The sequence below is a fragment of the Mesocricetus auratus genome, unplaced genomic scaffold, assembly GCF_017639785.1.
Source record: "Mesocricetus auratus isolate SY011 unplaced genomic scaffold, BCM_Maur_2.0 Super-Scaffold_100003, whole genome shotgun sequence".
Classification (NCBI taxonomy): domain Eukaryota; kingdom Metazoa; phylum Chordata; class Mammalia; order Rodentia; family Cricetidae; genus Mesocricetus; species Mesocricetus auratus.
This window is the reverse complement of record NW_024429188.1, coordinates 32,435,262-32,450,267: the sequence shown is the minus strand read 5'-3', so window position 1 is coordinate 32,450,267 and position 15,006 is coordinate 32,435,262. Positions and strand designations below refer to the sequence as shown.

Sequence of the window (15,006 nt, the reverse complement as noted above, 5' to 3'; positions counted from 1 at the left end):
CCAGGAAATATAGGACACCATGAAAAGACCAAACCTAAGAATATTAGGTATAGAAGAAGGTGAAGAAATCCACCTCAAGGTTGGGAAAGTTTTCTTCTATGATTTTGTTGAATATGCCTTCTGCCCATTTGAGGTGGATTTCTTCTCCTTCTTCTATACCTATTATTCTTAGGTTAAGAAAGACATGCCAATGAAGGTACAAGAAGCTTCCTGAATATAACACCAATAGATCAGTAGCACAGACAGTGAGATCAACAATTAATAAATGGGACCTACTGAAACTGAGAAGCTTCTGTAAGGCAAAGGACACAGTCAGCAAGACAAAAAGGCAGCCCACAGAATGGGAAAAATATTCACTAATCCCACATCTGACAGAGGGTTGATCTCCAAAATTTACAAAGAACTCAAGAAGCAAGTCTCCAAAACATCAAAGAACCCAATTAAAAAATGGGCTGCAGAACTAAATAGAGAGTTTTCAATAGAGGAGTCTAAAATGGCTCAGAGGCACTTGAGAAAGTGCTCAACATCCTTAGCCATCAGGGAAATGCAAATCAAAACAACTCTCAGATACCATCTCACTCCTGTCAGAATGGCTAAAATCAAAAACACCAATGACAATTTATGCTGGAGAGGATGTGGTGAAAGGGGGACACTCCTCCATTGCTGGTGGGAGTGCCAACTGGTTCAGCCACTTTGGAAATCAGTATGGAGATTCCTCAGAAAAATGGGAATAAACCAACCACAAGACCCAGCAACTCCACTCTTAGGCATATATCCAAAAGATGCCCATTCATACAACAAAGATGTCTGTCCCACTATGTTCATAGCAGCTTTATTTGTAAAAGCCAGAACTTGGAAGCAACCTAGATGTCCCTCAACCGAAGAGTGGATAGAGAAAATGTGTTACATTTACACAATGGAGTACTATTCAGCAGAAAAAAACATTGGAATCATGAGATTTGCAGGCAAATGGATGACACTAGAAGAAACCATCCTGAGTGAGGTAACCCAGTCACAAAAAGAGAAACATGGCATGTACTCTCTCATATATGGATTTTAGACATAGATCTGGGGAGTGCCAGCCTACAATCCCATGGCCAGAGAGTCCGGTAAACAGAAACTTCATTTAGTGTCTGATCCAAGAAGAGGCATACTCCCTCAGTTAAGTACTGAGCTGAACTCAAGAAAGCCAGTAACAGAGAGGGTGGACTGATGATCAAAGGGATTAAGACTGGGCTGGTTTAACCCCCAGAAACAGCTGACCAGACAAAGGTTACTCTTGAATCTCAGGCATCAGCCTGGGAATCCAGCATGGGATTGATCAAGACCCCCTGAATCTGGGTGTCAGTGAGGTGGCCTGGGTAATCTATTGAGCCTGGTGCAGCAGATCAGTACCCATCCCAAGTATACACATTGACTTTGGACTCCCATAGAACAATCTGAGGTGCACTCTCACCCTGAACTCTTGGGGAAGGGTCTAGGCCATGCCTTATATGAAATGACAGACTATGGACACCCCCATGGAGGGCCTCACCCTCCCTGGGGGAATGGCGGGATAACGGGGGGGGGGGGAGGTTGGGGGAGGGCATGGGAGGAGGGGAGGGAAAGGGAGAGGGACCTGGAACTGACTTGTGAAGCAACCTTGTTTCTTATCTAAATTTAAACTGGAAAATAAAATAAAAAAAAAAGAAATCCACCTCAAATGGATAGAAAAGATATTCAACAAAATCATAGAAGAAAACTTTCCCAACGTAAAGAAAGACATGCCAATGAAGGTACAAGAAGCTTACAGAACACCAAATAGACTGGACCACAAAAGAAAATCCCCTTGCCACATAATAGTAAAACCCCATAACATACAGAATAAAGAAATAATATTAAGAGCAGCAAAGGAAAAAAGGCCAAGTATCATACAAATGTAAACCTATCAGAATCACACCTGACTTCTCCAGGGAAACTATGAAAGCCAGAAGGTCCTAGATAGATATTCTACCAACACTAAGAGACCACGGATGCCAGCCGAGCCCAGACTGCTATAACCAGGAAAGATTTCAATCACTACAGATTAAGAAAACAAGATATTCCATGATGAAACCAGATTTAAACAATAAGTATCTACTAACCCAGCCCTACAGAAAGTTCTGGAAAGAAAACCCCAACCCAAGGGTGTTAACTACAGCCAGAAAACCATAGGCAATAGATAATCCCACTTAACCAACAGCCAAAAGAAAACAGGTGAAAATCCAAATATAATTCCACCACCGTCAACTACTCCAAAACAAACTAGAATGAGCAATCAATGGTCATTAATATCCCTCAGTATTAATGGTCTTAACTCACCCATAAAGAGACACAGGCTAACAGGATGGATTCAAAGACAGAGCCCATCCTTCTGCTGCATACAAGAAATATACCTCAGCCTCAAAGACAGCCATTACCTCAGAGTTAAGGGTTGGAAAAAGATATGCCAATCAAATGGAGCCAAGAAAAAAGCAGAAATATCAATCCTAATATCTAACAAACTAGATTTCAAAAGGAAATCAATCAAAAGAGATGAAGGAGGGCACTTCATACTCATAACAGGAGAGATCCACCAAGATGAAGTTTCAATTTTGAACATCTAAGCCTAAAATACAAAGGCACCCACATTCATAAAAGAAACATGATTAAAACTCAAATCACATATAAATGCCCACACACTTATAGAGAGAGAATTCAACACCCCACTCTCACCTCTAGACAGGACTACCAGACACATACTTAACAAACAATCAAAGGGGATCATAGAAGTTATGGTCCAATTTGGATTAACAGACATCTGTACAACATTCCATCCCAATAAAAAAGAATATACCTTCTTCTCAGCGCCACATGGAACCTTCTCAAAAATCGACTACATACTTGGCAACATATCAAATCTCAACAGGTACAAAAAAATTGTCATAACTCCATGCACCTTATCAGACCACCATGCATTAAAATTAGAATTCAACAACACAAATTGCAGAAAACCTACAAAATCATGGAAGTTGAATAATGCACAATTGCACCATTCCTGGGTCAATGAAGAAATAAAAATAAAATTAAAGACTTCCTAGAATCCAATGAGAATTATGACACACCATACCCAAACTTATGGAACACTTTGAAAGAGGTGTTACAGGGGAAGTTCATAGCATTAAGTGCCCACATGAAGAAACTGGAGGATAGTTACAATAGAGAATTTACAGCACAACTGAAAGCTTTAGAACACAAAGAAGCCAATACACCCAGGAGGAGGAGATGACAGGAAATAATCAAATTGAGGGCTAAAATCAATAAAGCAGAGACTAGGAAAACAATACAAAAAAATCAATGTAACGAACAGTTGGTTCTTTAAGAAAATCAACAAGATAGAAAAACCTTTATCCAAACTTACCAAATGTAAGAGTGTGAACAGGCAAATTAACAAAATCAGAAACAAAAAAAGAAGACATAACAACGGACACTGAGGAAAGCCAGAGAATCTTCAGATACTATTTTGTTATAATTATTTTTTTTATTTTTAAGTTTAAATATAAATTAGAAACATGGTTTGTTCACAAGTCAGTTCCAGGTCTGTCTCCCTTTCCCTCCCCTCCTCCCATGCCCTCCCCCCAGCTCCCCCATTATCCCCTCATTAAGGCAGGGAGGGTGAGGCCCTCCATAGGGGGGTGCATAGACTGTCATTTCATCCAGGGAAGGGCCTAGACCCTCCCCCGAAGAGGACAGGGTGAGAGTTAACCTCACATTGTTGGATGGGAGTCCAAAGTCCATGTGTATACTCAGGATAAATACTGATCTACTGCCCAAGGTTCAATAGATTACCTAGGCCTCCTCACTGACACCCCCATTCAGGGGTTCTTGATCAATCCCATGCTGGATTCCCAGGCATCAGCCTGGGATTCAAGAGCTAACCCTTGTCAGGTCAGCTGTTTCTGGGGTTAAACCAGCCCAGTCTTAACTCCTTTGGTCGTCAGTCCTCCCTCTCTGTTACTGGCTTTCTTGAGTTCAGCTCAGTACTTAGCCATGGGAATCTGCCTCTTCTTCCATCAGCCACTGAATAAAGGTTCTGTTTCCCAGACTCTCTGGCCATGGGATTGTAGGCTGGCACTCCCCAGATCTATGTCTAAAATCCATATATGAGAGAGTACATGCCATGTTTCTCTTTTTGTGACTGGGTTACCTCACTCAGGATGGTTTCTTCTAGTGTCATCCATTTGCCTGCAAATGCAGGATTCCATTGTTTTTGTTCTGCTGAATAGTACTCCATTGTGTAAATGTAACACATTTTCTCTATCCACTCTTCGGTTGAGGGGCATCTAGATTGCTTCCAAGTTCTGGCTACTACAAATAATTCTGCTATGAATATAGTGGAACAGACATCCTTGTTGTATGAATGGGCATCTTTTGGATATATGCCTAAGAGTGGAGTTGCTGGGTCTTGTAGTAGGTTTATTCCAATTTTTCCGAAGAATCTCCATACTGATTTCCAAAGTGGCTGAACCAGTTATCACTCCCACCAGCATCACATCCTTTTTCCAGCATAAATTATCCTTGGTGTTTTTGTTTGATTTTAGCCATTCTGACAGGAGTGAGATAGTATCTCAGAGTTGTGTTGATTTGCATTTCCCGGATGGCTAAGGATGTTGAGCACTTTCTCAAGTGCCTCTGAGCCATTTTAGACTCCTCTATTGAAAATTCTCTATTTATTTCTGCAGCCCACTTTTTAATTGGATTCTTTGGTGTTTTGGAGACTTGCTTCTTGAGTTCTTTGTAAATTTTGGAGATCAACCATCTGTCAGATGTGGGGTTAGTGAATATTTTTTCCCATTCTGTGGGCTGCCTTTTTGTCTTGCTGACTGTGTCCTTTGCCTTACAGAAGCTTCTCAGTTTCAGGAGGTCCCATTTATTAATTGTTGATTTCACTGTCTGTGCTAGTGGTGTTATGTTCAGGAAGCTGTCTCCTGTACCAATTCCTTCAAGGGTACCACCCACTTTCTCTTCTAAGATGTTCAGTGTAGCTGGATTTATGTTGAGGTCTTTGATCCATTTGGATTTAAGTTTTGTGAATCGTGATAAACATGGATCGATCCGCATTCTCCTACATGCCAGCCTCCAGTCACGCCAGCACCATTTGTTGAAGATGCTTTCTTTATTCCATTGCATATTTTTAGCTTCTTTGTCAAAGATCAGATATTCGTAGGTGTGTGGGTTAATATGCGGGTTTTCAATTCGATTCCATTGGTCTACCTGTCTATTTTTGTGCCAATACCAAGCTGTTTTCAGGACTATAGCTCTATAACAGAGCTTGAGGCCAGGGATGGTGATGCCTCCCAACGTTGCCTGGCTGAACAGGGTTGCTTTGGCTATCCTGGGTCTTTTGTTTTTCCATACAAAATTGATTATTGTTCTTTCAAGGTCTGTGAAGAATTGTGATGGAATTTTAATGGGGATTGCATTGAATCTGTAGATTGCTTTTGGCAGGATTGCCAATTTTACTACATTGATCCTACCTAATCAAGAGCATGGGAGATCTTTCCATTTTCTGAGGGCTTCTTTAATTTCTTTCTTTAAAGATTCAAAGTTCTTGCAATACAGGTCTTTCACTTGTTTGGTTAGCGTTACCCCAAATTATTTAATGTTGTTTGGGGCAATTGTAAAGGGTGATGTTTCTCTGATTTCTTTCTCAGTCCTTTTATCATTTGTATATAGTAGGGCTACTGATTTTCTTGAGTTGATCTTGTATACTTCCACTTTGCTGAAGGTGTTAATCAGCTGTAAGAGTTCCCTGGTAGAGTTCTTTGGGTCATTTATGTAAAACATCATATCTCAGATCATATTTTGAAAACCTGTGCTCCAAACAATTTGAAAATCTAAAGGAAATGGACAATTTTCTGGATAGATATGACTTGTCAAAATAAAATCAAGAACAGATAAGCAATTTAAATAGACCTATAAACTCTTAGGAAATAGAAGCAGTCAACAAAAGTCTCCCAACAAAAATAAAGCCCAGGGCCTGGTGACCTCATTGCAGAATTCTACAAGAAATTCAAAGCAAAGGTTATACCAATTCTTATCAAAGTATTCCATGCAATAGATACAGAAGGGTCTTTGTCAAACTCTTTCTATGAAGCTTCAATAACCTTGATACCCAAGTCACACAAAGACACAACTAAGAAACAGAACTTCAGACCAATATCCCTCATGAACAATGATGCAAAAAAACTCAATAAAATACTGGCAAATTGGATCCAAGAACACATCAGAAAACTCATCCACCATGATCAAATAGGCTTCATCCCAGGCATGAAAGATTGGTTCAACATAAGAAAATCTATAAATGTAATCCACCATATAAACATTGGGAGAAACAAAAAAAAATCACATGATCATCTCACTGGATGCTTACAAAGCCTTTGAAAAAATCCAATACTCCTTCATGATGAAGGTCTTGGACAGGTCTGGGATAACAGGAACTTACCTCAACATAATAAAAGCTATATACTGCAAACCAACAGCCAACATCAAACTAAATAGACAGAAACTCAATGTAATTCCTCTAAGGTCAGGAACAACACAAGGCTGTCCACTCTCCATACCTCTTCAATATTGTACTTAAAGTTTTAGCTAGAGCAATACAACAAAAGGAGATCAAGGGAATACAAATTGGAAAGGAAGAGGTGAAACTTTCACTATTTGGAGATGATATGATAGTTTACATAAGTGACCCAAAAAAACTCCATCAGGGAACTCATGCAGCTGATAAATACTTTCAGCAAAGTGGCAGGCTACAAGATCAACTCAAGAAAATCAGTAGTCCTACTATTTACAGATGATAAAAGGACTAAGAAAGAAATAAGAGAAACATAACCCTTTAAAATAGCCACAAACAACTTCAAATACCTTGAGTTAATGCTAATCAAACAAGTGAAATACCTGTATAGCAAGAACTTTGATTCTTTAAAGAAAGAAATCAAAGAAGACACCAGAAGATGGAAAGATCTCCTATGCTCTTGGATAGGTAGGACCAACATATAAAAATGGCATTCTTACCAAAAGCAATATACAGATTTATCACAAGCCCCATTAAAATCCCAGCATAATTATTTACAGACCTTGAAATAACAATAATTAACTTTGCATGGAAAAACAAAAGACCCAGGATTGCAAAAACAACCTTATTCAACAAAGCAACATCTGGAGGCATCACCATCCCTGACTACAAGCACTATTATGGACCTGTAGTCCTGAAAACAGCTTGGTATTGGCACAAAATTAGACAGGTAGACCAATGGAATTGAAATGAACACCCTGATATTAACCCATACATGTATGACCATCTGATTTTCCATAAAGAAGCTAAAAATATACAATGGAAAAATAAAGCATCTTCAACAAGTGGTGCTGGCATAACTGGATGTTGGCATGTAGAAGAATGTGGATAGATCCATGTCTATTGCCATGCACAAAACTTAAGTCCAAATGGACCAAAGACCTCAACATAAATCCAGCCACACTGAACCTGTTAGAAGAGAAAGTGGGAGGCACCCTTAAACGAATTGGTACAGGAGACAGCTTCCTGAACATAACACCAGTAGCACAGATACTAAGATCGACAATTAATAAATGGGACCTCCTTAAACTAAAAAGCTTCTGTAACGCAAAGGACACAGTCAGCAAGACAAAAAGTCATCCCACAGATTGGGAAAAGATATTCACTAACCCCACATGCGACAGAGGGCTTATCTCCAAAATTTACAAAGAACTCAAGAAGCAAGTCTCCAAAACACCAAAGGATCCAATCAAAATTGTGGTATAGAACTAAATAGATAATTCTCAATAGAGGAGACTAAAATGGCTGAGAGACACTTGAGAAAGTGCTCAAAATCCCTAGCCATCTGGGAAATGCAAATCAAAACAACTCTGAGATACCATCTGACTCCTGTCAGGATTGCTAAAATCAAAATCTCCAATGACAGTTTATGCTGGAGAGGATGTGGGGAAAGTGAAACACTAATACAATGCTGGTGGGAGTGCTGATTTGTACAGCCACTTTGGAAATCAATACAGAGATTCCTCAGGAAAATGGGAATCAGTCTACCACAAGACCCAGCAATTCCACTCTTAGGCATATACCCAAAAGATGCCCATTCATACAGCAAGGATGTCTGTTCCACTACTTTCATAGCAGCATTTTTTGTAATAGCCAGAACGTGGAAGCAACCTAGATGTCCCCCAAGTGAAGAGTGGATAGAGAAAATGTGTACATTGACACAATCGAGTACTATCTAGCAGAAAAAGACAATGGAATCTTGAAATTTTCAGGCAAATGGATGGCACTAGACGAAACCATCCTGAGTTAGGTAACCCAGTCCTAAAAAGAGAAACATGGTATGCACTCACTCATGTATGGATTTTAAACATGAATCATGGGAGTGCCAGCATGCAATCCCACTGCCAGAGAGTCTAGGAAACAACCTTCATCCAGCGACTGATGAAAGCAGAGGTAGATACCCACAGAGAAACACTGAACTGAACTTCTGGAATCCAGTATTAGAAAGAGAGAACTGATGGGCAAAGGAGTTAAATGTAGGTTGGTTTAACCCATAGAAACAGCTGACCTGAACAAGGGGGAACTCTTGGATTCCAGACTGATGGCTGTGTGGAAAGCATGGGACTGACCCAGACCCCCTGAATGTGGGTGTCGGTGAGGAAGCCTAGGTAATCTATGGGGCCTTGGGTAGTATTTATCCGTGGCATACCAATAGACTTTGAGTGCCCATGCCACAATATGGGAGGCTCTCTCAGCCAGGACTCTTGGGGGATGGCCTAGGTCCTGCCCTGGATGAAATGACAGTTACTGGAGATCCACCATGGATTGCCTCATCCTTCTTGGGGATCAGACTGGAGATTGCATGGGGGACTGGGGGACCTGGTATGGAGGGCATAGGGCGGGAGAGGAGGGGAGGGAGAGGCAGCTGGGATTGACATGTCTAACAAGATTTTTTTCTAACCTAAATAAAAAATTACAACAATGGCTATAATATCTCTTTATAGCAATACAAATCTTAACTAATACAGGTATTGAGAGAGGAAAATTCAATCTTCTTCGGGGACAACACCCCTGAGAAGTTATCTAATTCCCCCATGCACCCTGTATGTATGGGTGTGGAGGTGTAATAATAATTAAAAAATAAGAAGCCGTGAATTAAAGAGGGAGTGGGGCGACAAAAGAGGAGTTAGAAGATGGAAGTGTAGGGAGGAATGATTTAAATATATTATTTTTCTATGAAATGTCCATATTAATATTTTTTAAAGAAGGGATATAGGAAAAAAGGAAACAGGGACTAATTTAGTTTGAAGCACTAGAAATGAACCTGACTGTCTAACATTTTTGTGTCTCAGGGGTTGTGTATATTGTTACCTGGTTGATAAAGTAACCATAAGCCATCTCTGCTTCTTGTCATCACATGGAAAGAGCATGGGCTCAAAAGTGAATGATTTCCTTGTTTGCTCATGGTAAGAAAATGGACAGCATAAGGATTTTCAGTATACATGTTTTCAAAACTCAGCCTTAAAAACAGAGTAAAAACAACTAGAAAGTTTTATACACTATGTGCTGCCCTACTTGCACTTAAACCCACCTAATTGCTTACTCATTGTTTGTATGAAATGATTCCTTTGCCTGTGATTTTACAAACCCCCTTCCCACACACCCAACACACATATTTATGATTGAATTGATCCAATGAACAGCACTGGTAGGATATTAGAGTGTTGGTTAGAGGAGATACAACTCACCAGGTCACTGTTTGAGAATAAATATATTTTTTGATATTGTATCTTGTGTTGAACAGCTACCTCATGGTGGTCTACCAAAGCTATACCTCTTATCAAGTTAGCAATTTTCATATTTGGTTTAGAGTTATTAACAGTTATTATTCCCCTAGTTACTCCATGCATGACTGCCCATAGTTAAGTCCTTCAATGATGAGCATTTATGGAAATAATCCTCAATTGTAGTCTCTTTAACTTTGGATTTAATTCTGTTGTAGTTAGGGTTTCTATTGGTATGATGAAACACCATGACCAAAAGAAAGTTGGGGAGGAAAGAGTTTATTATGCTTACACTTCAGCATTTCCATTCAGCACTGAAGGAAGTCAGGTCAGGAACTCTAACGGTGCAGGATCCTGGAAGGCAGGTGTAAAGATTCAGGCATTATGCTAGCCTGTCCCTGTCACCTGGCAGAATGCACTCAGGCAGTAGCCTGGTCAGCCCAGGGTTCCATGGTTGTATAGCATAGTCTGCACACAGGTGCAAAGAACCCCTTTAAAAGAAAGACCCCTGCCCACTTACACTCTCTTTCTTCTCTCTCTCTCTCTCTCTCTCTCTCTCTCTCTCTCTCTCTCTCTCTCTCTCTCTCTCTCTCTCTCTGTGTGTGTGTTTGTCTTTCTCTGTCTCTCTTTCTCTGTCTCTCTCTCTCTCTCTGTCTCTCTCAGATTCCTTGTGCTTTATCATAACACTGATGTCCTGACTCAGATCAGGAGCTAACGCAGACACCATGATGGAGTATTGCTTACTGGCTTGCTTGCTTCCCAATGTTTGCTCTGCTCACTTCTTATAGAACACAGAACCACCAGCCCAGAGATGACACTACCCGCTGTGGACTGGTCATCCCCAATGATCATTACATTCAAAAAAATGCTTTACAGCGACATCTGAAGGAGCCATTTCCTCATCTGAGGCTCCTTCCTCTGAGGCTCCTTTCTCTGATGACTCTAGCTTGTTTCAAGCTGACACAAAAATGAGCCAGTACAGAGAGAATGTATCTTCTGTTTCATATCAGGACAGTTAATACTGAATTTGACTTCATAAGATAACTTAGACTTATGTGGTCATTATGCTAGTAATTGTCCTACTGGACTATAGATTAAAGGTTTTGTTTTTGCTTCTCCTACTTATGAATAGCACCAGATATATCCATTAGGCTCTGGCCATTCTATAGCATTAAAGAATAATATTCCCAATAATGGCAAAGACAGAACTTTCTTAATGCCTGGAGGAAGGCACAGATTTGATCTTGGACAAATTAAAAATATTAAACTGTTGTTTCTTGTTTACCCAACTTCATAAGGAGAATTTAAACAAAGTGAATGCTATTTTATATAACTATCTACTATGCTTTGGGGCAACAGGAGAAATTAAAAAACTATTCTAAACCTAAAATGTATTTATATTATTCTTATACTTCATTTTACTACTAAACCTGTTAATATTAAAAATATTAATTTAATACAGTAAATAAAACATATTATATTAATGATTTCTTTATATATTTAGAGTATTTTTATGTTTTGTCCTTGTTATTTATTTTAGTTCTCTTCAGTAAAAAACAAGTCTTTTTAAGTACTCTTCCAATAGATAATTTATATTCATTCTTCTAATGTCAACTTTTAAAAGAATGTCTCTTTTTACCCAATGTACTGCAGAAATTTTAGTTGTAATCTTTGTCGTATTATTTAGACCAGAATCAAAACCCTAACCACAGTTCACTTTACTTTTCTCCTTCATATCTCTATTTCACTATGTCCTTAATCCCTTCATTTGTACTTTATTTCACAAACTGTCCTCCCCACCTCCTAAGTCCTCATTAAATGCTTCTGTACCTCAAGGTCTTTTTAGTGCTTTGCCTGGACCACCTTCTTACAGTTAGTCCAAGGTCTCCCTTACTTTAGGTATCAGCTTATATAATGCCTTCACCAAACAGTTTATCCAGACTTTGTATTCTGGTTATTATTAGTAACTTGTATACTATCAGTGTGTGTGTGTGTGTGTGTGTGTGTGTGTGTGTGTGTGTGTGTTTATGTGTGTATGTGTGTGTGTTTTTATGTGTGTGTGTGTGTGTGTGTGTGTGTTTATGTATGGTAACATCTATCACATAAGGATTCCCTTTTGTACATATCCTTGCCAGTATTTACTGTTTCAGTTCCCCCTCCTTCCTCTTCGACCACTCCCCTCACTTCCCCACCACCTCCCATCTGCTCCTCAGAGAGGGTACGGCCTCTCCTAGGAAGTCTACTAAGTCTGTCTCATCTCCTTGAGCCAGGACCAAGACACCTCTCCATATGCCACACGCCTCTGTCTAGGCTGAGCAAGGTGTCTCTCCATAGAGTATGGGCTCCACTAATTCAGTTTGTGCATTAGAATTAGATCTTGGACCTACTACCAATGGTCTCATATATTGTCCCAAGTGCACCATTGTCACCTACCTATTCAGACAGGAATCAGTGATCTCTCACTAGCTCATGTCAGCTGATTCTGTGGGTTTCCCCATCATGGTCTTAACTCCTTTTTTCACATTATCATTCCTCCCATACTTCACTTGTACTCCAGGAGCTTGGCCCAATGGTTAGCTATGGGTTTCTGCATCTGCTTCCATCTCTTTCTAGAAGAGGGTTCTAGCTTCTCTGAGGTTGTAGATTGTAGATTGGGTATCTTTTACTGTATTCATGGTACCCACTTAAGAGTGAGTACATACTATATTTGTCTTTCTGGTCCTGGGCTACCTCAATCAGGATGTTTTTTTTCTAGTTCTGTCCATTTGCCTATGAATTTTAGGTTGTCATTGTGTCTCACAGATGAGTAGTTCTCCATTGTGTAAATGTACCACATTTTTTTATCCATTCTTCAATTGAGAGACATCTTGGTTGTTTTCAAGATCTGGCTAGTACAAATAATGTTGCTATGAACAGAGTTGAGCAAATGTCCTTGTGGTGTAATATGCCTCATTTTGGTATATGCCCCAAAGTGGTATGTCAGGGTCTTGAGGTAGGTTGATCCCTAATTTTCTGAGAAATATCCATACTGATTTCCATAGCAGCTGTACAAGTTTGCACTCCCACCAGTAACAGAGGAGTATTCCCCGTTCTCCACATCTTCTTCAGCATAAGCTGTCATCGTTGTTTTTATCCTAGCCACTCTGATTGGTCTAAGATGGAATCTCAGAGTGGTTTTGAATTGCATGTCCCTGATGACCAAGGATATTGAGTATTTCAATTGTCTTTCTGCCACTTGAGATTGTTCTGTTGAGAATTCTCTGTTTAGATATGTTGCTCATTTTTATTTTTATGTGTTTTATTAAAATTAGAAACAATCTTATTCTACATATCAATCCCAGTTCCCTCTCCCTCCCATCCTCCTATGCCCTCCACCAACCCATCATTCCATCCCCAATCCACTCTACTCTGTTTAGATATATCCTAGAACTCACTTTGTAGGTAGACCAGACTGGTCTCACAGTGATCCACTTGTCTCTGCCTCCTGAGTGCTGGGATTAAAGGTATATACCACCACTACACAACTTGTCATGTATCATGAAGTAACTTTCATATGTTAAATATGACAATGACCCTGTATTCACAAATTCAACTTGTTACTTTAGATTTTGCATTTTCACATCCTTTATATTAGCCTGTAATGACCAGATGAGGAGTGTACATTTTTACAAATCCATTATGTTACAGTTATTTTAAGAGTATTTGGTAAATTCTTTTGAAATTAACTCCTAAAGAGAGTTGTATGTAGCCAGAATGGTATCAAAAGTTCCTTTTAAATGTACTAGTCAATTAGGAAAGTTGTAGAGGTTAATATGAAAGGAAAACTATTTTCCTGCAAGGCTACGATGAAAATGATAATCTGAGTCTTTCTCAGAGGAGAATAGATCTCACTTCTCATGATCACTCATTTAGTTATGATTGTTTACTTTTTCTAATACATCATATATATTTTCATCTGAGTAAACTAAATCAAACAGTTTTTTCCTTAGCTAAAATAGTAATTGTCTGTTAAATGTATGTGTTTGATGTATGCTTAGTGACTGTCAGTTTAATTCATCCAAAGCACATTATCATTAATATTGAACACATGGAATAAAATGCAATAAGCAAAGTCTCTTTGTTGTACAGAACACTGACATACAAAAGACTCAGTTTGCCTATTAAAAATAGCTACATCAAGTAACATCTAGAAATAACACAAAAGCCATACTAGGTAGAGGTATCACCTTCCTCTGTCCTCTGTTACTGTATACATTGGCCTCCAGGATTACATTTTGCTGCAATCACACACAAAGGAACTAACACATGGGCTCAGAATAAGAAATTCTGTGATTTACAAGAGAGTTTAAGAAGCCTTCTCTCCATCAAGGCTGACGCCCTTACTCAAACATTAAACATGCTGTTTCATGGTGTGCAGACCCTGTTTAGGTCACCACTTACATTGTTTTTCTGTAAGATCTGCAGCGCCTTGTTGACATTGTTCAGAGCATGAACTCTTGTAGATCCTTTTTCTTTTGGCTAAAAAGGAGAGAAATGGTGTTTACTATGGAACAAAGAGACAAAAAATCTACCTGAGAAAACAAAGATGTATACAGTTCACTTTTAAGTTTGAATATTTTATATTTAAATGAACACATACTGTGAAGCCTTTATTATTTTTAAAAAAGCTTTCAGCCTTGGGCTTATTGTCCTTGGTATAACATGTCTTTAGCATAAAGAATCCACCTCCTGGGAAAGAAACCACTTTTTTTTCCTTTATAGTACACTTTGGGATGATTGCACCTTCACTTTTTAGCTCAGATTGTATTATTATAAGACCATCAATGATGGAAAACATTAACAAAATATATAAGGAAAGTACCCAGTAAGATAGAAAAGTAAGTTTCTTTCTCTACTTTTTAAGTTGAGTCTTTTGGGTTACACAAACTCCCCTCACTAGCTAGCCACCCATCCAAGCTCATGCAAGCAACTCTAATTTAAATCAGTTGATGATAAATGAGAGGGGGAGGGGATAATAGAGAAAAATAAGGGAAGGGACACAGGAGATAGAAGTAGGTGTGAGTCTGATCAAAATATATTGTTTAAAATTGTCACATACTTCATAGTAATGTACGGAATTGTCAAATATAAATTATTTGAAAATATATA

At 39.0% G+C, this 15,006-nt stretch overlaps 1 protein-coding gene across 8 annotated transcripts in view; it reads right to left on the bottom strand.

Moving 5' to 3' along the window:
- The window catches only part of Dmd (dystrophin), a 2,157,616-nt gene that overhangs the window by 1,639,012 nt on the left and 503,598 nt on the right, over window positions 1–15,006 (bottom strand). For all 8 annotated transcript variants that reach the window (XM_040744180.1, XM_021232987.2, XM_040744181.1 and 5 more), the window contains exon 4: window positions 14,299–14,376. In XM_040744180.1, the coding sequence (XP_040600114.1) occupies window positions 14,299–14,376 (78 nt within the window). The remainder of the gene's footprint in view (window positions 1–14,298; window positions 14,377–15,006) is intronic.